Source organism: Bufo bufo, chromosome 3 (assembly GCF_905171765.1).
Source record: "Bufo bufo chromosome 3, aBufBuf1.1, whole genome shotgun sequence".
In the NCBI taxonomy this organism is placed as follows: Eukaryota; Metazoa; Chordata; class Amphibia; order Anura; family Bufonidae; genus Bufo; species Bufo bufo.
Window position 1 is genome coordinate 504,949,368 of NC_053391.1, and position 23,907 is coordinate 504,973,274.

Sequence of the window (23,907 nt, forward strand, 5' to 3'; positions counted from 1 at the left end):
TCGGCACCACTGAGGTCCCTGTTGCGCTGAGGGGGTCGGCACCGCTGAGGTCCCTGTTGCGCTGAGGGGGTCGGCACCGCTGAGGTCCCTGTTGCGCTGAGGGGGTCGGCACCGCTGAGGTCCCTGTTGCGCTGAGGGGGTCGGCACCGCTGAGGTCCCTGTTGCGCTGAGGGGGTCGGCACCGCTGAGGTCCCTGTTGCTCTGAGGGGGTCGGCACCGCTGAGGTCCCTGTTGCTCTGAGGGGGTCGGCACCGCTGAGGTCCCTGTTGCTCTGAGGGGGTCGGCACCGCTGAGGTCCCTGTTGCTCTGAGGGGGTCGGCACCGCTGAGGTCCCTGTTGCTCTGAGGGGGTCGGCACCGCTGAGGTCCCTGTTGCTCTGAGGGGGTCGGCACCGCTGAGGTCCCTGTTGCTCTGAGGGGGTCGGCACCGCTGAGGTCCCTGTTGCTCTGAGGGGGTCGGCACCGCTGAGGTCCCTGTTGCTCTGAGGGGGTCGGCACCGCTGAGGTCCCTGTTGCTCTGAGGGGGTCGGCACCGCTGAGGTCCCTGTTGCTCTGAGGGGGTCGGCACCGCTGAGGTCCCTGTTGCTCTGAGGGGGTCGGCACCGCTGAGGTCCCTGTTGCTCTGAGGGGGTCGGCACCGCTGAGGTCCCTGTTGCTCTGAGGGGGTCGGCACCGCTGAGGTCCCTGTTGCTCTGAGGGGGTCGGCACCGCTGAGGTCCCTGTTGCTCTGAGGGGGTCGGCACCGCTGAGGTCCCTGTTGCTCTGAGGGGGTCGGCACCGCTGAGGTCCCTGTTGCTCTGAGGGGGTCGGCACCGCTGAGGTCCCTGTTGCTCTGAGGGGGTCGGCACCGCTGAGGTCCCTGTTGCTCTGAGGGGGTCGGCACCGCTGAGGTCCCTGTTGCTCTGAGGGGGTCGGCACCGCTGAGGTCCCTGTTGCTCTGAGGGGGTCGGCACCGCTGAGGTCCCTGTTGCTCTGAGGGGGTCGGCACCGCTGAGGTCCCTGTTGCTCTGAGGGGGTCGGCACCGCTGAGGTCCCTGTTGCTCTGAGGGGGTCGGCACCGCTGAGGTCCCTGTTGCTCTGAGGGGGTCGGCACCGCTGAGGTCCCTGTTGCTCTGAGGGGGTCGGCACCGCTGAGGTCCCTGTTGCTCTGAGGGGGTCGGCACCGCTGAGGTCCCTGTTGCTCTGAGGGGGTCGGCACCGCTGAGGTCCCTGTTGCTCTGAGGGGGTCGGCACCGCTGAGGTCCCTGTTGCTCTGAGGGGGTCGGCACCGCTGAGGTCCCTGTTGCTCTGAGGGGGTCGGCACCGCTGAGGTCCCTGTTGCTCTGAGGGGGTCGGCACCGCTGAGGTCCCTGTTGCTCTGAGGGGGTCGGCACCGCTGAGGTCCCTGTTGCTCTGAGGGGGTCGGCACCGCTGAGGTCCCTGTTGCTCTGAGGGGGTCGGCACCGCTGAGGTCCCTGTTGCTCTGAGGGGGTCGGCACCGCTGAGGTCCCTGTTGCTCTGAGGGGGTCGGCACCGCTGAGGTCCCTGTTGCTCTGAGGGGGTCGGCACCGCTGAGGTCCCTGTTGCTCTGAGGGGGTCGGCACCGCTGAGGTCCCTGTTGCTCTGAGGGGGTCGGCACCGCTGAGGTCCCTGTTGCTCTGAGGGGGTCGGCACCGCTGAGGTCCCTGTTGCAGTGATTTTATGAGGTTTAAAGGGTTTTTCCTAAGATGGATATTTATCACCTGTCGTTAAAAAAGGACCCCTCACCTCTCCTGATTTGTCTGTTTTGGTAACTACTTGCACCCCCACATGTAATAACAATCCTGGAGGATCTATTCTTATGACTTTATGTTGCACCATTGCTCTGTTATTCCTGTTATTAGTTATGAATGACTTGCTGGTAGTTTGCAGTGAAGGTCCAGATGGGGGTGTCCCTGCACAGCCTGATATTATTCAATCAGTGCTGTCAACTGGTAACATCCAGCTGGACCTTTATTGCAGACTACTAGCAATTAGTTCATAAGTTCTAGTAGGAATAATAGAGTAATGGTACAATATAGAGTCACAAGAATTGACTCCCCAGATTTGTTATTGCATGGGAAATGCAAGTCGTTACTAAAACAGACATGTCCCCTTCAAGTACATGATCGCTGGGGGTCCCACCTTGGTTACCACGTTCTAGTGTTCTCTGGGTCAAGTATGGAGAGGTAAATAGTGTTGATCTTGGGACAATCCCTTTAATTTTTGCTGCTGTTTCTGTGCCGCTGGTCACTGGGGTTTGCCATCCATTACGTGGCCATTGCTGCCCACCCAAGTTACGTTCTTGTAGATGAGCTCTCAGGTGGGTATGTCGGTGCCACTGGGGCTGTTTGTAGACTCTGAAGAGACCTGAGGCACTGGCGGAGCAGGACACAGGCACAATGGATGGTGGTGCATGCAGGTGCCAAGGGCACAAGCGAAAGACCCGGGCACATACCTTGCACCGCCACAGTCACATGTTATGGACCTGGGTGATGTCATCACGCAGTGATAACCACTGATCTAGGGAGCAGCAACCTTTGGCACTCCAGCACTGCTGTGAAACTACAACTCCCAGCATGCACACTTGCTCAGCTGTTCTTGTAACTCCCAAAGTGAAAGGAGGATACTGGGAGTTGTAGTTTCAGCACAGCTGGAGTGCCGGAGGTTGCTTATCCCTGATCTAGAGGCTGTCATTTTGTGTTATGCTTCATCTTGCTATAAAGGGGAGTTTGTCTTCCATGACCCATTGCCCTATCTCATTCCACAAAAAAGCCACCACCGCTGTGGTTATTGGATTATACTGGATTATACCGTTATACAGTGAAGACTTCATGTGCTTGGCAGAGGGACTATGTCCTGGAGGCTGTAAATGGCCACATGCGGCACTGCATTACAGAAGAAATCCTTATAGCAGCGTCTGATGGAACATGCTGCAATGAATCCTTGATGGATTCATAAGAAAGCTGACAGGCGACAGAGGTCTTTGGGTGACAGGTCTGTCGTTATGGAGGTCTCCTGTTGGCGTGTCCAGCGCTGGGACCCCCGCTGACTTCTATAAGCAGGAGTCTGAAGCGCTCAGCCACTTTTCCTCACTGCTGACTGCGGTAGTGAAGACTGTCCCCTAGACCTTCTATTGAGGCCGTCTTCACTACTGCGCTCAGCAGGGAGGAGCGCTTGAGACTCATCACTATAGGGTAAAAACAAGGCGCTCAGATCACCACTTACCCCGCCAGTCAGGATCGCGCGCCTCCCTCTTCAGAGCGGTGTGTCCTAAGCTCCGGCAGCCCGCTCAAACTGACCAATGACAAAGCTCCTTACTGTAAGGAGCCTTGTTATTGGTTGTCTCCGGCAGCAGCAGCATCGCTGCGCTGCCTGCGCCGTTCGCATTCACTACACTTATGAATAGCAGGGAAAAGTCTAAGGCGTATCGGTACGCCTTAGACTTTTTCCAGGGAGTAAAATGGCCTGAACAGGCGTCTATGACGCTTGTACAGGCGTTATTGCGACCTCTGCTCCCAATTAGTAGTTCATACTGTAATTTTGTGGCGACGGCCACCTCATGAGTCCACCTGCCGGCCACCGTTGACAGACAGACCAGGGCGGTGGGATAGTTCTTTAAGTCTCCATGAATGCACACCACGCCGACGCCAGTGATGGCCAGTTCGCCGTGTTCGCACGCAAACACATGCGGGCTGCCATCTTAACTCACAAGTCCGGCGATGCACAGGTAAGTCCTTACCTGTGCCTGTGCGCGAGTCGGTCTGAAACAAATGCGGTCACCGGGAGCAGGCAGTTCCGAGAACAGCCGCCGGGGGCCTTCTTCGGGCTGTTCTCGGAACTGTCTGCTCCTGGTGACCGCATTTGTTTCAGACCGGCTCGCGCACAGGCAAGGACTTACCTGTGCATCGCCGGACTTGTGAGTTAAGATGGCAGCCCGCATATGTTCGCGGGCGAACTGGCCATCACTGTATACCACCAATCCGTCCACGTGAATGCTGGGTATACTAGCATCTGGACCCCGGTGATTATACATTTCTCGCTGGCCGTCCCATGAAGCTGGATGGGTTCAGAGCCCCCGTTCTGCAGTTAGGTGCTGCTCCTTGCTCCGGGACCTGCATTTATCAAACATTTAATGGAGTATGCTGTCAATGTGCAATACATTCCTAAGATGGGGTTACCCCTTAATACTTTGACATTCAGCCTGCAGTGAGGAGAATGCTGTGGTGGGAGTTCAGTGGAATAACCCTTAATTATCTTATATCAGTAATATTTTATGTATATTGCTTGTATATAATGTAGAAAACCAAAACATCTGAATGTGATTTGTAAAGCTGGTTGTGCTTGTCTGTTTGTGTGATAGAAGTTTTGTGCCGTCTTTTTTTTTAACTTATTTTTTTTTGTCAGTAGAAAATAGGAAACTTTTGAAAACTTTACTGGATTGTTTTCTTATTTCAGCTGTGACGCTGATCCATCAGCCCTTGCAAAATACGTTGCTGCGTTGGTGAAGAAAGATAAGAGTGACGGAGAGCTGAAGGCCCTGTGTATAGATCAGCTGGATGTTTTTCTTCAGAGAGGTAAGGCCGCACAATATACAGACTGCCCATTGTTGCGGCACATTGCACCAGACGCCACCTTTCATTTGCGCCTCATTGGCTAACCCTACACTCGTTTCCCTGTGGGTTGATACGGAAGGCTATCCCCAGACTACTCCAGGCTATACAAAGCCTGAGGCCGTACCCTACTAAGGGACCCCTTACCTGCTGGGACTCCCACCTGTGCAACTGCAGGAGGTACCACACTCACAGACTATCCTCCACAAATCTTTCAGTAGGCAAGCACATTCTATATTTCCTTTGCCCAATCGGATATGTCCTCCCTCCAGCCAATCCATTTGGTGACTGGAACTAGGAGGTTCCAGGTTCACTTTCACTCTCTTTAAACAAAGGCAAGATGGAGCCTAACAATCTCATAATCCTCCACTCTCCTTGTCCAGCTTCAGAGAAGTAATGTGAAGCCATAACCCAGTAGGAGGTCATCAGTAGGCCAGCAGACTACAATTCTGCCATCAACTCTCTGAAACACAGAGCATGAATATAAGAAACACAAAAATGTCATATGTTTGTCCACTCCCACATGCACGGTCTCCCACCATATGAGGTGAAGGCGTATTATTGTCATGCGCTATCACTTCCTGATTAGTGGGCGTTTGATCCTCGGGGTGCTGCCACACGTTCAGGTTTTTTAATGCACTTTTTGAAGCCAAAACCAGTAGTGCATTGAAAAAAGTGGAGAAGTTGTATCTGTCTTAATACTTTCTCTCCTGTTATGATCCAAAAACTGCCTCAAAAAGCCTGAGTGTGTGGCAGCACCCTAAGGGGCCACACACTAGTTGAAGGAATGTTCCTGTAAAGATTGAATGGGCTCAGCTGCGCATAGAAAAGCAGCCAAGGATCATGAGGATCTTCAAGAGTAGACCCCACCAGTCATAACGTGATGGCATACCCTAGATTTACACCATCACTTTACCAGATGGCAGTAAACTTCTTCAAGAATGTCCCTGTTCTGTGGTCTTCCTATCCATCCACTGTCCAGAGAACTGCAGTTTCTCTCCTGCTTTAGGGTTTGGCAGTTTCTCTCCTGCTTTAGGGTCCATTCACGCGTCCGTATGTGTTTTCCGGATCCGCAAAACATGGACACTGGCAATGTGGGTTCCACATTTTGCGGACCGCACATCGCCGGCACTATCAAAGAAAATGCCTTTTCTTGTCCGCAATTGCGGACAAGAATAGGACATGTTCTATTTTTTTGCGAAACGGAAGTGTGGATCCGGAAGTGCAGATGCGGACAGCACATTCCGGCCCCATTAAAAATGAATGGGTCCGCACCTGTTCCGCAAAATTGCGGAATGGATGCGGACCCATTTCTCGCCCATATTCATTGGGGGACACAGGAAACCGTGGGTATAGCTATGTCCTCTAGGAGGCGTTTACACTAGATAAAGCTGTTAGCTTCTCCCCTGGCAGCTATACCCCCTCCAGCCTGGAGAGAGAGCTTCAGTTTTTTCTAGTGTCAATAGGAGGCAAGAACTCCCTGCTCTGCAGGGAATCTCCTGAAGATTTTTTATTTTAGTTTATTTTTTTCCCCTTCTTTTTCAGATGGGAAAACAGTGGACGCCTTGCCTCCCTGTTCTCCCAGGGTCGAGTTGCGCCAGTGCTGGTCACCCGCACTGCTGCCTCCCCCACAGAAGACAAGGTGGACCAGGGCAGCCTCGCTCCCTGCATCCTGCCAGCCAAGGGGTCACCCGTCGAAGTCCCTTAATTCCAGCGTCCTGCCACTACGGTGCCAGTGGCTGAAGGGGTGACCCTGCTGGACCAGAGGAAGGGTGAAAATGGCGACAGGGACGTAAAGAGGATGAAGAGAGGTGAGTACACGGGACTTAGGTGAGTATGTCCCTCCTGGGTCGCCCCCTCCCTCCCTACCCGGTGGCAGTAATGCAGAGGTTAACAAGGCACAGGGGTTAGCATTCACAAAAGGACCTCTGATATTCCCAGCACCCTGTAGCCATTCCCTTCTTCCCCCTTTGGCAGGTTTTATTCAGCCAGAAAGCCGGCACTCTTTCCCTAGCAGGGCGGCACATAGCGGGTTAATGTCGGTACTCCCCCAGAGACTAACCGCCTGACAGGCGTTTTTTTCTATTGCGGCCGAGCGCACGGCCAGACCTTGTTGTGCACTCAGTGCAGAGGGGGCGCTTGCTGGCGGAGATCAAAAACTATTGGGACGGCACTTGCTGCATGACCGGAGATCCAGAGCGGACGCCGAGCGCGCCGCTCCGGAAGGGGTTAAAACGGCACCAGTAACGACCCGGCCGTGCACCGCATGGTGTTCCGGCCGCCATGTTTTTTTGCCCGGCCTGCGGGGTGGAGCCCCCGTCCGTTGCCGGACGGGCTCATTTTGCGGTACCTTGTCCCTCTGCGGTCCTGCCGATGCGATGATCGGCTTGCGCAGGGGCTTTGGATTGCCGCCTTGTGTCTTGCTGGGCGGTACTTCGTCCCCTGGGGGGGGAGGGAAGGGGGGTGCGCTCCCGCGCGAAAACTTTGCGCCCTTCTTCCTCCTCCCCCAGAGACCTGCTAGCTCCGCCCCTGGTCATGAAGATGACCTTAACCCTTCCTGGCCGGCATGTCTGGGGAGGAATAGAGTTCTAATAGGGCGTGGCACTCCCAGTGCAATGTTCCTCGTGGAGGAATTTAACCCTTTCCTGCCTCTTGTGCTTGAGGCTGTCATCTTGTTTAAAAAAAAAAAAAAAAAAAGGGATGTGCGTCCATATGGCCCCCTCCCCGCCCCTCATTACCGCAAGACCACCCTGTCTGTGCAGTACCACACTGGGCTATTTCGGATAAGGAGCACCTCTCATGGTTCCCAATCCTCCCTTCGAGCCGTTTGGTTGATAATTCTCCTCCTCTGCTACTCCCGTGGAGGACAGCTGATGTTCCCAATCCACCCTCCGGGTCGTTTGGTTGATAATTCCACCTGCGCAATTAGTGACGGACCTCTGAAGGATTCCAATCCGTCCTCTGGGGCCGTTGATGATTCTCACCTCCGCAATACAGAGGAGAACCTCTGGAGTTCCCAATCCAACCTCCGGGTCGTTTGGTTGATATTTCTCCACCAGCACATTCACTAAGGACCTCTGATATTCCCAATCCACCCTCCCGGGTCGTTGGGTTGATAATTCTCCACCAGCGCATTCGATAAGGGATCTCTGACATTCCCATCCACCCTCCTGGGTCGTTTGGTTGATAATTCCCCACCTGCGCAATCGAGTAGGGGTCCACTGGAACTCCCAGTCCACCCTCTGGGGTCGTTTGGTTGATGTTTCTTCGCCGGTGCCATTCAGTTAAGGCCCTCTGACATTCCCAATCCACCCTTCCGGGTCGTTTGGGGGATAATTCTCCACCTATGCTTCCACATCCGGAGTCGCTTGATTGATACTGCACCGCCTGCGCAATCCGGTAGACGGACCTCTTCAAGTTCCCATCCCACCCCCTGGGTAGTTTGGTTGATAAGTCCCCGCCTGCGCAGTCCACTCCTGCCAGGGGCGAGATTCTGAGGAGTACACCTATGCGCGAGCGGAACACAGTGCATCTTTTTCCTCGCAACCCCACCCTTCCTCCCTGGGTCATGCTCAGATACACCCTCCCTCACTGGGGAGGATCCGTCTGGAGGGGAGTGGGGGAGAATCACTGATTCAGACCCTGACATGAGTCTGACGCAATCTCTTAGGATTAGTAGTACTTGGTATGCATTAACCCTTACTTAGGTGGAGTAATTGCACTACTTCGGGATAAGTACCTGCCTTATACATTATCCCCTGCCATAGGTGGACTCAGTACAATGCCATGAGTTTCGGGACCTGCTATGCATATCCATGCATGGCGCGATGACATTATCACTGGTACATTGTGTGCTGTATGCATTACCCCCTTACTTAGGAGCAACAATTGCACTCCCACGGGGTACAGGACTCTCCATGTGCACTAGTTTTTCGCCGTGGGCATTCGCCCCCCCCCCCTTCATAGGTGAAGTATTCTCTTAGTACTTGCCGCATGCTTCCACCTTTTTTAGGTAGATTATTGCACTACCATTACATACGGTTCCGACCGTCACACTATCCTTCCATAGACGGACTGTTGCACATCACCGTGCTTCCTGTCGCATTTCCCCCTTCCGCTAGTGCTCCACTAGCAGGGAATAACTAAACCTCTTCGGATGCGGCAATTCTGCGGCACCACTGCTCTAGGTGCCTTCGCTTATTTCCTAGGGGGCGTGGCAACAGTCGGTACTCGCAGGTGCCCGGTACTCTTACCCTAGTGCTGACTATGGGTGCCACCAGTGGACGCGGTGGCTGTTCCTTCCTTTGGTGCTGGTTTTGTGCATGGTTAGAACATCCTCTGTCTTCTCAGGGGGTTCCTAGCATCACTTGTGTCCTAAAGTACCCCCATCTCCATGGGCCTACGTTGTTCCAGTCGGTCATGATATTGTCCGCATCAATAAGTAGTGCGTACTCCATTGCACATATATGGTGAGTACGTTCCAGCGAGTCGAGTATTTCACTGACTCTGTATTCTCTATCCTCCACTCCCCCTTCTCTGGGAAAGGGGTTATGCTGGCACTCAGGTTTAGCTCCTACAGCTTATTCTACTCCGCAGGTGCAGCTTTTCGTTAATACTCGAGTTCGTGGTCACTCCATTCGGTGGCCTCTACGGGGACCTCCTCCTCTGCTGGGGTATGGGGCTAGCAATACAGTGTGACTCCCCTTGCTTGGCTTCCTCCTCGGGCAGTGTTTTTGCACAGCCACTTAGTCCTTGGCTACTTCGGTATAGTGCCGGTCTCAGACGGGGAATGGGCTTACACCTAGCCTATTCTTCTCCTGTCTTTCCCCCCTCTTGCTCAGGATTCATAGCCGTCCCGCATGCTTTGGTAGTTCCTACTTTGCTGCCTTCCCTCATCTGCATTTGCACAGGGTATTAGTTTGGTGGATTTCCTTTCCAGGCTCGTTCCGGTCCAGACTGGTGGGCTGTGGCGCCCTCCACATTTCTCCTTCTACAGGGACTCTTCCATTGGTCCGGGTGTGCTAACGGTATCTACACAAAAGCTTCCCACCTTTCTCTCCAGAGCCAGAGTTCCGGAAGCGTGCGACGGGACCCCCTGATTCTCCTTGGTGGGAGTTTTCCCTCCTTACGTGTTTCTTCTCCTCCTTCCCAGGGTTCTACGGAGGATCCAGATGGAGGACATTCCGACAAATCCTAGTCGCTCCGAGTTGACCCCGTAGCGCGTGGTATGCTGACCTTGTTCTCCTTCCTGGAGACGTCACTGCCACTCAGAGACTACCTTCTTTCACGGGGTCCGATCTGACGTCAGCATTTCGATGTCGGCGTGGCTATTGAAACCTCCATTCTGACGTGGAGAGGGTTTTCAGCGGATGTCTTCCGCACAATGATTCAAGCCAGGAAGCATGCATCGCCCAGGGTCTATTGTGGGACCTGGAGGTCCTTCCTGGGCTTCTGTGAGTGCCGGGACATCCCCTCTCTTCCTGTTTTTTTCTCTCCCCATGGTCCTATCCTTCTATATTCAGGGTTGGACCTTGGTTTAGCCCTTAGTTCCTTGATGGGTCAGGTGTTGGCGATTCGGTCCGGGGACAGCTTCCAGTGTACTCTGGGTCCCCTGGTGCCCATGGGAACCTTCCTTCAGGGAGCGGTTCTTACGGTTCCTCTGTACTGTCCTTACAGCCTTGGGATCTGTACGTAGTTCTCTGAGCCTTCCAGTCTTCTCCACTTGAGCCCTTGCGGGAGTTCTTACTCCGGCTCCTGTCCTGGAAGGTAGTTTTTTCTTGTGACTATCACATCCATCAGGCGGGTGTCTTAGTTGGGGGTGCTCTCTTGCAAGATCCCCTTCCTTGTTCTTCACAGGGATACGGCAGTTCTCCGGCCATTCCTGCTTTTCCTGAAGGTGGTCTCTGACGTCCATATTAATGAAGTAATTGTCCTTCCTTCCCTGTCCCTTTCCTTCGCACCCTGCGAAAGGGAGTTACATTATTGGACGTTGTCAGAGTTCTACTTCTTGTGAGCAGCCTCCAGTCCCTCTCGGCGTACGGACCCCCATTTTTCTCCGGAGGGTCCTCGCTAGGGGTTGGCGGCCTCCAAAGGGCGATTGCACGTTGGATTCGGTCTGCAAGTGCTGACGCATACCGCGCCCGGAGCAGGGTTCCACCCTTAGGTGTCACAGCTCGCTCCACTGAGCGGTGGATGCTTCTTGGGCTCTGAGGCATCGCGCCTCGACTACGCAGTTGTGTAACGCGGCTACCGGTCCTCCTTACACACATTCACAACATTTTTCCAGGTGCTTTCTTATGCATCGGCGGCCGCTGCTTAGCCCGCAAGGTCTTGCAGGCGGCAGTTTCTTAGCTACCAGCAGGGACGCTTGCTTCCATGGGTCTGTGGTTTTTCCCTCCCCGTGGACTGCTCTTGAACATCCCACGGTTTCCTGTGTCCCCCAATGAAGAGCGATAAAGAGATTTTACTGGTAAGTTATACAAAAATCTCCTTTTTGCAGACGTGTGAATGGACCCTTACAGAGAAAAAGTAGGAAGGGAATTTGCCATTGGGGCTGGACCCCCACTGATGATGAAGTGATGGCATATCCCAATAATACCCACTTTCTATGAGAATGCCATGTTAATGTGAAAATAACTTTTGTGTGTGTTTTTTACCATTTGGCTCCTATGTTAGTTTTAATGATATTTAGTTTTCGTTGTATGAATTGTACTTTTTAAACTTTCTTTTAGAAACACCAAGCTTTGTAGACAAATTATTTGAAGCTGTGAACACAAAGAGCTATCTCCCACCCCCTGAACCTACATCCACAGTAATTGTTAAAGAAGACCCCTTAGAAAACCAAGAAAAAGAACCAAAGATAGAAGAGGTATACATGAGGAAATGCGACTAACTGCAAGTTGTTTAGACTACTATATAAGGGATGCAGAAAGGAAAATTGTTCACTTCAGCGAAACCCCTTAAACGGCTTGTCCAGCCTTTTTAAAGGGGTTTTCCGAGACTTAAATACCGATGACCTATGCTCTGGATAGGTCATCAGTATCTGATCGGTGAGGGGCTGACACCCGGGACCCCGCCGATCAGCTGTTTGAGAAGGCAGCAGTGCCGCGACCTTCTCACTCCTTTCCCTAGGCCAGTGACGACACATTCATCGGTCACCTGACGTAGGCGCAGCTCAGCCCCATAGAAGTCAATACTAAGCACAGCAGCTATGCTTGATGAGCACATAGAAGGCCATGGTGCTCATGGTGATCAGCAAGGGTCCTGGGTGTTGGACCCTCGCCAATCAGATACATTGTTGGAACTGTATAGCACTGTCAAGATTGTAGGGGGTAGCGTTCGTAACCGCAGTGCTTTTCCCGTTCACTTCACTGGGAGCAGCACTGTAGTTGGAAGCTCTATCCACTATATTGACAGTGCTATGTGGTTTTAGCAATGGAGCTACACAAAACTGAAGATTGGCAGGTGTGCGAGGTGTTGGACCCCTGCCGATCAGCTAGTGATAGCCTATTAAAGGCTAGAAAATCCCTTTAATGCTTTTTCATCTGCAGCCACAGCATTAAATGTATGGCAGATTGATTGCTTGGGCTCAGAAGCTCCAATTGTGTCCTCGCTCATAGGAGAATGTCTGTGATTGACAGCAAGCCTCTTACAGAGGAAACGTCAGTCTCGACCGCTTAACCCTTTAGATATCTTTGTACTGGGAAAGGCCCCCAAGAATGTCTAGTAGCTGCCTACTAGACCGTACCTTAGACATAGCATAATTGGTATCTTTCAATTTTCTACTGACAGACAATAATGCATTGGAATACTAAATAATGGTGGATTTATTTATTTTTTGCATTCTCCCTAAAATGTTTTTATAAAAGTTAAAACATGATTATATATTGGTGCTATTGAATGATACAACTTGGCCTGCAGCAGACAAGAATACTCCACTATCCATGTGTTCAGAATCCCTGCATCATTAACATCCATACTGCGTTAAATTCTACCATGCTGTAAATACTGACTGCTGATTTTTTTTCGTGTGTATGTGTCTGGATTAACGTGTTCATTGCTTTTATCTCACCATTTATCTCAGGTACCCAAAGACGATGAAAAAGAAAAAAAACCTTTAAGAAGAGTGACCCATAGCCCGCAGCCATCTACTGCACGACACAGAGAAAATAAGTAATTGCACTTTTCTTTTTCGTATTTCTTAAAGGGGTTGGACACTTTCTGGCTATTAGTGACCAATATGTATAGAAGATCATTATATGTCACTTACTAATCTAGCCTTTGTTGAAATACTGCACCATTTTCTATATTTCATAAGGTATGCTCCTTGTTTGCCAAGTCTTTTGTGCCATCTGCACAGAGGTCCTGTCCATCAGATGGCCACTGATGGAGGGTCATGTGACCACGCAATCACCTCCATGCGATGTCTTCTCCATTCAAATACACTACACCTGCCACCTGTATTTGTTCTGTTGGACATTTAGAGCAGATGCAGTGTGTCTGAATGGAGGAAACCTCACATGGAGGCGATTTTGCCTGGTCACATGACCCTCCATCAGCGGCCATCTGATGGACAGGACCTCTGTGTGGACAGCACAAAAGACTTGGCAAACAAGGAGCATACCTTTATAAAATACAGAAAATGGTGCAGAGTTTCCACAAAGGCTATATTAGTAAGTGCCATATAATCATCTTACATACACACAGTAACCAGAAAGTGGTTTAAACTACTTCTAGTATTAGAAATAGTGCTGCACTATTATAGCACTCTGACTCTGTGCCTGTTTCATCAGGAACAGGACCAAGGCTGTAATACACAAAGAAACTTCTGTTCTCTGTCGTTTAACTCCTGGAATGCTACGATCAAAGCAGATCACAGCATACAAGAGTAAAGCAAAGGTGGGATCCTCCCTTGATAGTATCCTATGACTTTATTTATCCCATATGCAGACAACCCAGACTTAAAGGGGTTCTCCTGGAGTAGAATATTGTTGACATTTCCTCCAGGATAAGTTATCAATATCTGATCAATGGGGGTCCGACACCTGGCATCGCCTACAGCACAGTGAGTGCTTTGTCCTCCTCACAGGTTACCAATCACAGCACCGTACATTATATTTCGGCTGTGCTTGGTATTGCAGCTCAGTGCCATTCACTTAAATGGGACTGAACTTCACCTAGGCTCTGATAAACATGACTTCACTGGCCTAGGAAGAGGCTGCTGTCCTCACTGGAGCATCACTGCCTCTTCAAACAGCTGATTGACAGGTGGAGATCTGATTCCCGGCACCCTATCTGATATTGATGACCTATCCTGGGGTTAGGTCATCAATATTCTTCTCCCAGAAAACGCCTTTAATATGTAAGCATAAAGGCTAATGTACTTACGTTTTATACATGTACTGTAATAATTAATAGAACTTTTATTATGGTATTAAAAATGAAAATCTGTAAATTTAAAAATTTGGGAGAAAAGAATGTTTTTCAAGGTGAATGCTGTTTAAAAAAAAAAGTAAAAAGTTCAAAAATCTTTTACTTTTCTATCAAAATATATTAAATATAAATTCATAACTGACAGATATGTAGCCAAAATGATACAAAAAAAAGAACAATTAGTCACACAAAAAACAAGGCCTCATTAAAGTACTGTACAGTATGTTGTCCTAAAATTAAAAAAGTTATGAGTACTGGAGGGTAAAACAAAAAATATCTAGTAACTTCTTTTTTAAGGGGTCTGAATGGCCTAAAACTGGTCATACTCACCTCACTGGTTTCTTGATGCTCCTGCTCTGGGATTCCTCTGGTCTCTTCTTCATGCTCCCACCTGTCACATTGGAAATGACTGCTCAGCCAATTGCTTGCGGGGGGTGACCCACCTCAGCCAGTGATTGTCTGTCTGAGAGATCATTTCCTGTGCCTCAAGAGGGACAGACTAGAGAGCTTCAGGGACCTTAGTAGTGATGGATCGGTAACAGTGGAGGGTTGGTAAATATGAATTTAGTTTTTTTTTTCTTTTTGTTCCTCCAGCATTCTGCTTACATCGGCCTGTGTAGTCAGGCTGTTGCAGACGAGCGTCGATGGATGTGTTCTCATCCATCGGTGCTTGCACTGCCTGTGTATTGGGCAGTGTAATAGCACCTAACACTGGGACCCTTACTTACCACTGTAGGAAGGTACAAGGGGTTGTCATTGATGGTAGGTATTTGTCACCGAGGTTCCTGGCCTCGGTGAAGTAAGAGCCGATATTTTCATGTGTCAACGGTAGCTAATGCTGATTGACACTTTTGCTATTTAGTATGGCTGTAAATATTTGATCCGGGACGGATCTTATTGATAGTAGTCAAAGTGCTGAGTGGGTGACTTCTCCCCACGTTCCAGGCCGGGTTTTGACAGCACCCGGCTATCCTTAAAAAGGCAGCTGGGCTCAGCAGCAGAGAACTCCGTGTGTGTTGTGATCTGAGCCCTGTGCTGGGCTGAAAAGCTGAGACCCGTGTGTTGGGAGTTGCCACCTAAAGCCTGCATTTAGACTGCTGGATGCAGAACCGCCAACAAGGTGAAATTTTTTTGTTATGCATGAACTTTCTACTCAGTGTGAACAAACACCAACTCTGCAAAGAGTATTTTTGTTTGACCTTATGTGTGAATAAACATGGACATTTGAATTACGAACTTGTACTTTGCCTCTGTACTGCACCCGCTTAACCCAACTACTAGAGTGAATCCCCTCACCACCATGAGTTCAAGTAGCTGCTCTGCACCAGATTGGGAGCGGCGATAGGAAAAATCTGTCCTTTTCATTCTAATGATTGGTCAGATTCCTTTGGATTTATAGGTGATTGTAGATACTATCGATATATCATTTATGAGAATGATCATTAATGGGGCAGATGTCTTTAACCAAAGTACCATTGAACTGTATTTTTTCCCTCTGTCCATTTTTTTAAACGTTGACTGTTTAATGTCCCTAAACAGGGAAAATAATAGAAAACGAAGTAACTCTGACAGGGAGAGCACGTCTGTTACGTCTTTTAGATCAGGAGGTCAGGAACAGAAACCAGATATTGATACTACATCAGGCCGCCTAAGTGGAAGCAAAGTGCAGACTTCAAAGAATACAAGGTAAGAAAGTCAGTGTACACTGCTGTTTCAGGGTCACACATGAGCAAAATAAAAATATGGAGGCTGTGATAGTAATTCTCGTCATGGGATGGGATTTAAAGGGGTTGTCCAAGTTATATTTATTGATGACCTATCCTCAGGTTAGGTCATCAATATCAGATCGGCGGGGGTCATCAATAAATAAAACTTAGACCCATCCTAAAGCGGTTGTCCGTCAGCAGAATATACTGCCTTATGTTAGAATTCATATCACAGCTACAGAGGCGGGCTCCTAGCAGCCGAAAGGGTTCAAAAATGTTGTTCCAGTTGGCTAATATGTACACTGAAAGAATACAGCAGACCTAAAGGGGGTTATCTAGGAATTTAATATCAACAGTTGAGGAAAAGCAGCACTCCAACCCTTAATAGGGTAAAAAAAAAAAATGGCGCTCCGTCACCGAGTGAGTAACCCAGGGTATTCTGGTGCATGCAGCACGATCCTGGCTCTGGATCCCACTATGAACACAAGTAGAAAATCTGCAGCACTCGTCCAATTCAGAAGGGGTTTTATTAGCTAATAGGCATGAGAAAGACTTTATATAGTAGAAACGTTGCTATGTATGGTGCTTTTTAGTTAATAAAACACCTTCTGCTTGAATTGGACGAGTGCTGCAGATTTTCTACCCTCTACTCCTCAGGATAGGTCATCAATAGATCGACTAGGGTCTGTCTCTCCTGTGTCTCTCCACAGCTTGCCAAGCACAGTGCCGTACACGGTATAGCAGCTGTGCTTGGTATTGCAGCTCAGCCCCATTCACTCAAATGGGACTGAGCTAAGCCTAGGCCATGTGATAGTTATACAGTGAAGTCACTGGCTTAGGAAGAGGCCTAAATTCCCACAGAGCACCACAGCTTTTTCGAATAGCTGATTGGCAGGGGTCCCGGAAGTCATTTTGATTAAAGGGGTTCTCCAGGAATAAAAAAAAATACCTTTCATTACTTAGAATGGCTCGTTTTGTCTAGGGAACAATCATTAGGAGAAATAAAATGGCCGCCCTCCTATCAGTACACACAGAACCTGTCCTATTCATACAGGAGGACAAGTTACTTCACCACGATGAGCCCTAGTGCTGCCTCATCCTCCTCTCTGCTCTACTTGTCAGGAATCATGATCCTGAATACAGGTGAATGTCTGTGGTAATGGAGATGATGAGGAGACATGAGAGGAGGGTGAGGTGTGGCTAATGAGCAGCAGCACTTGTTTACAGTCTCCATTACCACAGCCTGTCCTGTCCGTCCTTTATGTACTTCATGTCTCTTCATGAACTAAATTCCCCAGAGATTCTTATCTGTATTCAAGATCCTAATCCCTGACAAGTAGAGAGGAGGAGGATGAGGCAGCTTTTTTACCTCCAGTGTTGTAAAATAACTTGTCCTCATGTGTGATCAGGACAGGTTTTGTGTGAACTAATGGGACAGCGGCCATTTTGTTTTCCCCGATGATTGCTCCCTAGACAAAACGAGCCATTATAAATAATGAAAGGTATTTGAGAAAATATTTATAATAAAGTAATTTCTCACCCAGTTTCCTTGGGGGACACAGAAGACCTTGGGTATAGCTCATCTCCATAGGAGGCGTGACACTAAGTGAAGACTGTTAAGCCCCTCCTCCACAGCTATACCCTCAGCCTGGAGAGAGAGACTGCCAGTTTTTTGCTTAGTGTCCAAGGAGGCAAGACACTCCCTGCTCTGCAGGGCTGGTTTCTCCTTGTTTAAATTTTAGATTTTTACTTTTTTCTTTTCTTTTTGTTCCAGATCATCAGGGATAACAGAGACGCACTAGACCTCTCTGTTCTCCCGGGGTTGAGCTGCGCCAGTGCCGGTCACCCGCACTGCTGCCTCCCCCACAGAAGACAAGGTGGATCAGGGCAGCCCAGCTCCCCTACATCCCGCCAGCGCAAGGGTCGCCCGCACGCCAAGTCCCTCTTCCAGCGCCCTGCCACTACGGTGCCAGTAGCTGAAGGGGCGACCCTGCTGGAATGGACCGAGGGTGAAGACGGCTGTGGTAAGAGAGAGGCTTCTCCAGCCCTACGTCCCCCACCCCCCCACCCTGGTCTCCTGCGTGCCTGACCCCCATACTGGGCCTCTAGTCCCCTGCTGGATCTATGCTGGGCCCTGGGGTGCCGCAGAGCGGCAATCTCCTTCTGCCCCCTCCCCCCTGCCTGGCTCCCATAGACATGCAGCCAGTGGCTGTCTCCACAGCCAGCTACAGAAGCGGCAACATAGTTTATTTCTCTATCAGCACAGGCACCCGGTACATCTCCTACCGGAGTGTTGCTCCAGGCCTGAGGCTCCTGACGGCTTTGGAGTAAGGCCTCGCCTCCGGCCGACATCGGTATTCCGGTGCGGCCGGGCGCCGCAAAAATCTTAGCCCAGGCTCCGCGGCCTGCTAGGCCGCCATTCCGGGTCCCTGACTTTTCCGGCCGGCGGGGTGGGCTCCCGCGGCCGGCAAGCCGCCATTCCGAGCCCCTGACTCTTCCAGCCGGCGGGGTGGGCTCCCGCGGCCGGCAAGCCGCCATTCTGGGCCCCTGACTCTTCCGGCCAGCGGGGTGGGCTCCCGCGGCCGGCAAGCCGCCATTCTGGGCCCCTGACTCTTCCGGCCGGCGGGGTGGGCTCCCGCGGCCGGCTTTGGGCTTGACTTCTAGGCCCAGCAGGCCCCGGCCGACCGTCGGTGCCGGTCGGTGGGGCTCCGCAAATTTTGGCCCAGGCTTCGCGGCCTGCTGGGCCGCAATTCCGATCGGCCCACGGGGTGGGCACCCGCGGCCGGTTTGATGCGCTGCTCCGCCTCAGGTCCCTGCGGTACATACCGGGCGCCGCAAAATTTAGACCCCGGCTTCACGGCCTACTAGGCCGCAAAATTCCGGCCTCTGGTGGAGGGGGCGGGAACTTCTCCAGGCGCGAATTCTTCCCGCCGGGAGGTTCCTCCGCCCCCGGGGGATCGCAGCGCCGCCCTCCAGGCCGGATCCATGTTAACCCTTTGGGTACAGGCCGGATCCCAATGGGCCTGTATGGCTGGCCCCCCTTTTTCCTGACTACTGTGCCCCTATATGGTGGCCCCCTTTAGCCTCAGAGAGGCTGTGTTTTTAAAAAAAAAAAAAATAAAATAATAATAAATATATATATATATATATATATATATATATATATAATAATAATAATAACAGATTTATTTTGGACTGCGCAGGACGCTGCAGCCTCATCAGTAGTGCTGCATGTCTGCATGCCCTCTTTCCACAGGCGGCATAGTGTTGCGCTCCCAACCTGCGTCGCTGCTAGGGCATTTCCCCTTTTAGGCGGTTTTCCTGCCCTCTTCCAGGATACGGCGCCGGCCAAGTGCATGCGGCCCTTCCGTAGGCAGCATTCATCATCTCTCCAGTTATGGTGCCTGCCATGTGCATCCCCCCCTCCTAGGCGGGATACTGCACTCTCCCTGGCTGCCGGCTGGCCATGTGCATGACCCCCTTTTAGGCGGAATAATGCACCTTCACCGGATACGGTGCTGACCATGTGCACGACCCCCTTCCATAGGCGGAATGCTGCACTCTCTATGGATTTGCTGCCGGCCATGTGCACGACCCCCTTCTCTAGGCGGAACGCTGCACTCTCACTGGATTCACTGCCGGCCATGTGCGTGACCCCCTTCCATGGGCGGAACGCAGCGCTCTCACTGGATTAGTTGCCGATCATGTGCATGACCCCCCTTTTTAGGCGGAATACTGCACTCTCACCGGATACGGTACTGGCTATGTGCACGACCCCCTTCCATAGGCGGAACGCTGCACTCTCTCTGATGGGCTATGATGTACTTATGTACTATGTTACTATGCTGCACTCTCACTGGTTTCGCTGCCGGCCATAGGCATGACTCAGGCAGCATACATACATCCCTCTGTCTGTGGTTGTTTTCTCGCAGGTACGTTACTGGCCATGTGCATGTACCCCATACATGGCGGGGTGCTTGCACTCTCGCTGGATCCGCCGTCGGCCATATGCATGACCCCTCTTCCGTGGGCGTTGTGATTCGCTGCCTGCCATGGGCATGCCTTCCTTCCTCAGGTTACATACACACATTCTCACTGACTGTGTTTGTCTCTCACCAGTACGTTGCTGGCCATGTGTATGACTCCCATACATGGCGGGTGCACGCACTCTCCCTGGATGAGATGCTGGCCATGTGCATTACCCCCCCCCCTTTTTTTTTTTTTTCTGGGCGGCATGCTACACTCTCACCGGATACCTTGCTGGCCATGAGCATGGCCCTCTAACATGGGTGGAACGCTTGCACTCCCATTGGATACGGTGCTGGCCTTGTGCGTGACCACCCCACATTCCATGGGCAGAATTTGGCACGCTCATGAGATTCACGGCTGTCCTTGTATGGCTGTGCTGGACTTGTACATGTCCCCCTTCATTGGCAGAGTAGTTGCACTCTCGCTAAGTCAGTGTTGGGTGTATTATTGCACACTCACTTAATGCTAGGATAACCCTGTGCATGTTCCCCTTTCACTAGGTGGACCTCCTGCGTTCCTGCTGGATTATAGGGTATGTCCTGCTTCTCTGAAGTAGGTACGGCCTTAGGCATCACTCCCTTTTGGGACCGGCCTTTGCACTCTTGCCGACTGCAGTTTGCCAGATACAATTTTCCCCCCTTTCGGGGTGGACTGCTTGCGTTCCATCGCATGCTATACTAGGCTTGTGCATAACTCCCTTGCAGGTTGCACTTTGCAATTACGTACATGCTGTGGCACTCTGTGGCGAGCCCCCTTTTTCGCTGAATTAACCTTTTTGCAGTGAGCGGACGTTCTTGTGCGTTGTTTGGGCCGTGTATGCCTTCTCCTCCTGTAGGTGGGTTGGCCTTCTCACTGCTTACGGGCTGCTCGTACGTATGCCTCACCTGCTTCCTGCGGCATACTTTTGTTTTCTTGGGATACGATGCTTGCCGCAAGCCTTGCACTTGTCTCTAAGGAGTTCATTCTGTCCACCTGACCCGGACGGGCTCTACTTGCTCTCTGCTGCACGGAGCTGGGTGGTACTCATTCATTTAGTTGGCCCTTCATCCCAGGGAGTGTTCGTGGTTCCTAGATGCGTGCCCATTCGTCCTTCCGCGGTATTGTTTCCCTGCGCTAGTGGTCACATGGTCGAGAGTGCTGTTGTCTGGAGCGCCCCTCGAATTCTTCGTTGGCTCTGGCAGGACTGCGGTTCCCTTGCCTGCTGCAATTTCCTCCTCTTCGGATGTAGTGTGGTATGAGTCCTTCCTCTTGGCGCCTCTACGCTTCAGTCTGATCTGCTACCAGGTGCGGGCCGCTTTTCTCGGGAAGGTCACCCAAATTCGCTTGGGTGCTCGATTACCCAGGTCGGAGGACCTCCACCTTGGGTTCTTCAGGGTATTCGCCTTCTGCGAGGCGGTGAACCGGGCATCTCACAGTGTAGCAGGGTTCTGCTTTTGAGCTGTCCTATGGCTTCCCTGTTGCCCACTCCTCCGTTCGGTTGGAGGGGGTTATGCCGGCCTCTGTCTCGACTACCTTATCTCGCCGGCTCTGTTTGGCTCCCGCTCGGTACAGATCACTCCGATGTGGCTTCTGTCCCGCCAGACTTCAGAGGCTGTTCTTTCACTGTCCTCCCCTCTGGGGAGAGCATGGTTGTTCATGTGGATGGTTCCGGTGTTCCTTTTGGCCTCGTACTGTCTCCCTTGTTCACACTGGCTGTATTAGCTGTGCCTATTTACCGAGTCTACCGCGTTCTGTCCTCCCGCTGAGTGCAGATTGCGTGGTCCATTCTAAGACAATGGTCCTGCTGTAGACTTACCTTCTCGGTAACTTGGGGGGACTACCTTTCGGTCCAGATTGTCCTTTGATCTCCCACACCGGGACTGTAGAACATGGCTACATCAGCATGGACTTTAGCCTGTCTTGTCCTGGCATCTGGCGGATACTGGGCGGACCCTTTGGTTCCGTTCCGTCTGTCCTTCTGCTCCCCCACTCGGGTGGATACGGGACCACGTTGCTCGGGGGCCGACGGGACCAGTTTTGTCGACTTCTGCCCGTGTTACTGGTCTGCGCCTGATCACATTGGGTTTTCGCCCGCTTGCCAGGCGACTCCAGCGGGTTCGCTACTGTCCGCTCCTGGCTGTATTTCGTCCAGGATCTGTCGTAAGACTTATGGTTCTTTTGTCTGGGGTTCTGTGGGAAGCTGTGCATTCCCCACTCTGACTTTTTCTCTCTGCATGGTTCTGTCTTTTTTCCAGTCCGGCCTGGACCTGGGACTGGGATTCCTTTACTTGAGGTGTCAAGTGTCAGCGCTGTTCTTCCTCTTCCAGCGTTCCCCGGCCCTCTGGGCCTGTCAAGACCTTCTTACTCAAAATGGCTCTTTGGTTCCTCTGTACTGTCCTTCGGTACCGCCCTGGGAACTACATACTGAGCTCTCGGCGCTCCAATCTTTTCCTTGGAGCCGTTACAGAAGTTCTCTCTACCCCGCCTGTCCTGTACGGTTGTGTTTCCGTATCAGTCGTGTCTCTGATGGGTGCCTGAATGGCCCCTTTTTGTTCTGAGCCTTCTGTCTTTTCCCAGGACAGGGCTGTTTCTACATCCCGTTCCTTCCTTCTGAAGGTGGTGTTGCCTTTCGCTTCAACACTTCACCGATTTGGACGTTGTTTGGGCCTTGCCGGTTTTACTTGGAGATCTCCGACTCTTGTCGACGTTCGGTCTCTTGGGTTTCCTGGAGGTCCGCGCTTAGAGTTGACGGACTCCAGGGTGGTTTTCCTCCGCTTTATCAGATTGGCTATTACTGAGGTTACCGCACCGAGGGCAGGATTCTGCCTTTGCTGTCACCGTTCATTTCACCAGAGCGGTCGGTGCCTCCTGGGCCGGAGGCTTTGGGCTTCGGCCATGCATTTGAGCAAGGCGGCCACAGGTCTTCCTTGCGCGCTTTACAGAGTTCTACAGGGTGCATACTCTGGCTTCGGCGTATGCTGCCTTGGTCCGCCTGGGTCTGCAGGCGGCGGTTCCTTGATGCCTTCGGGTGCTTCGCCTTGGAGCTGTGGTCCCTCCCCTTTTGGACTGCTTTTGAACGTCCCAAGGTCTTCTGTGTCCCCCAAGGAAACTGGGCGAGAAAACGAGATTTTTGTATAACTTACCAGTAAAATCTCTTTCTCGCTCTTTCCTTGGGGGACACAGCACCCACCCATTCATTGTTTTTCTCTACACGGTTTCCGAGTTTGTGTTACCCGTTGGGTAGTTGGCTTGTTGGTTCCTTGTTGGACTTTGCCTTTTCCCACTGCTTGGATACGCAACTGGCAGTCTCTCTCTCCAGGCTGAGGGTATAGCTGTGGAGGAGGGGCTTAACAGCTTTCACTTAGTGTCACGCCTCCTATGGAGATGAGCTATACCCAAGGTCTTCTGTGTCCCCCAAGGAAAGAGCGAGAAAGAGATTTTACTGGTAAGTTATACAAAAATCTTGTTATTTAAGTATTTTAATTTTCTTAATTCCCGGAGAATCCCTTTAATGACTGAGGATACGCCATCAATATGAAATATCCAGATAACCCCTTTAAGAAGAGAGTGCTTCCTTGGCAGCAATGATTGATGGCCGACTGCTGAATATACACTGTAGATATATAATATACACATGTGCTGTTACGTAGGGCAGTTAAAGGGGTTGTCTCACTTCAGCAAATGCCATTTATCATGTTGAGAAAGTTAATACAAGGCACTTACTAATGTATTCTGATTGTCCATATTGTCTCCTTTGCTGGCTTCATTCATTTTTTCCATTGCATTATATACTGCTCATATCCAGGGGTTACAGCCACGATCTACATCTTTAAAAACATTTAAAATTCTTAATCCGAAGTCAGAAATGGTACCTCGGTACCAAACCTGACTTTGGATTGCTATTTTAAAATGTTTTTAAAGACGCAGAAGTGAATACTGAATTCATTCACTGAAGTCTTGCGCGACTAGGGCAGAAACAAATTTTGCCTCCACGGAGGCAATACATTTTAATGCTGTACGGAGAAAGGTCTCTGTACAGCATTAAAACGAAGTGTTTGAACGAATCGACTTCGCATCTATGATCCGAAGCTCGATTCGCTCAACACTAGTCATAACCCCTGGATACAAGCAGTGTATATTGTGATGAAAAAT

At 51.2% G+C, this 23,907-nt stretch overlaps 1 protein-coding gene across 4 annotated transcripts in view; it reads left to right on the top strand.

The window, feature by feature from the left end:
- Positions 1-23,907, top strand: part of RBM26 (RNA binding motif protein 26) — a 103,294-nt gene that overhangs the window by 12,298 nt on the left and 67,089 nt on the right. For 3 of the 4 annotated variants that reach the window (XR_005777685.1, XR_005777687.1, XM_040425325.1), the window contains exons 2-5: positions 4,455-4,573; positions 11,341-11,477; positions 12,693-12,781; positions 15,581-15,727. Coding sequence is in view for 1 of the 4 variants with exons in the window: in XM_040425325.1 (XP_040281259.1) it covers positions 4,455-4,573; positions 11,341-11,477; positions 12,693-12,781; positions 15,581-15,727 (492 nt within the window). In the remaining 3 variants the exon portion in view is untranslated. The remainder of the gene's footprint in view (positions 1-4,454; positions 4,574-11,340; positions 11,478-12,692; positions 12,782-15,580; positions 15,728-23,907) is intronic. The other variant, XR_005777686.1, reaches the window with a different exon arrangement.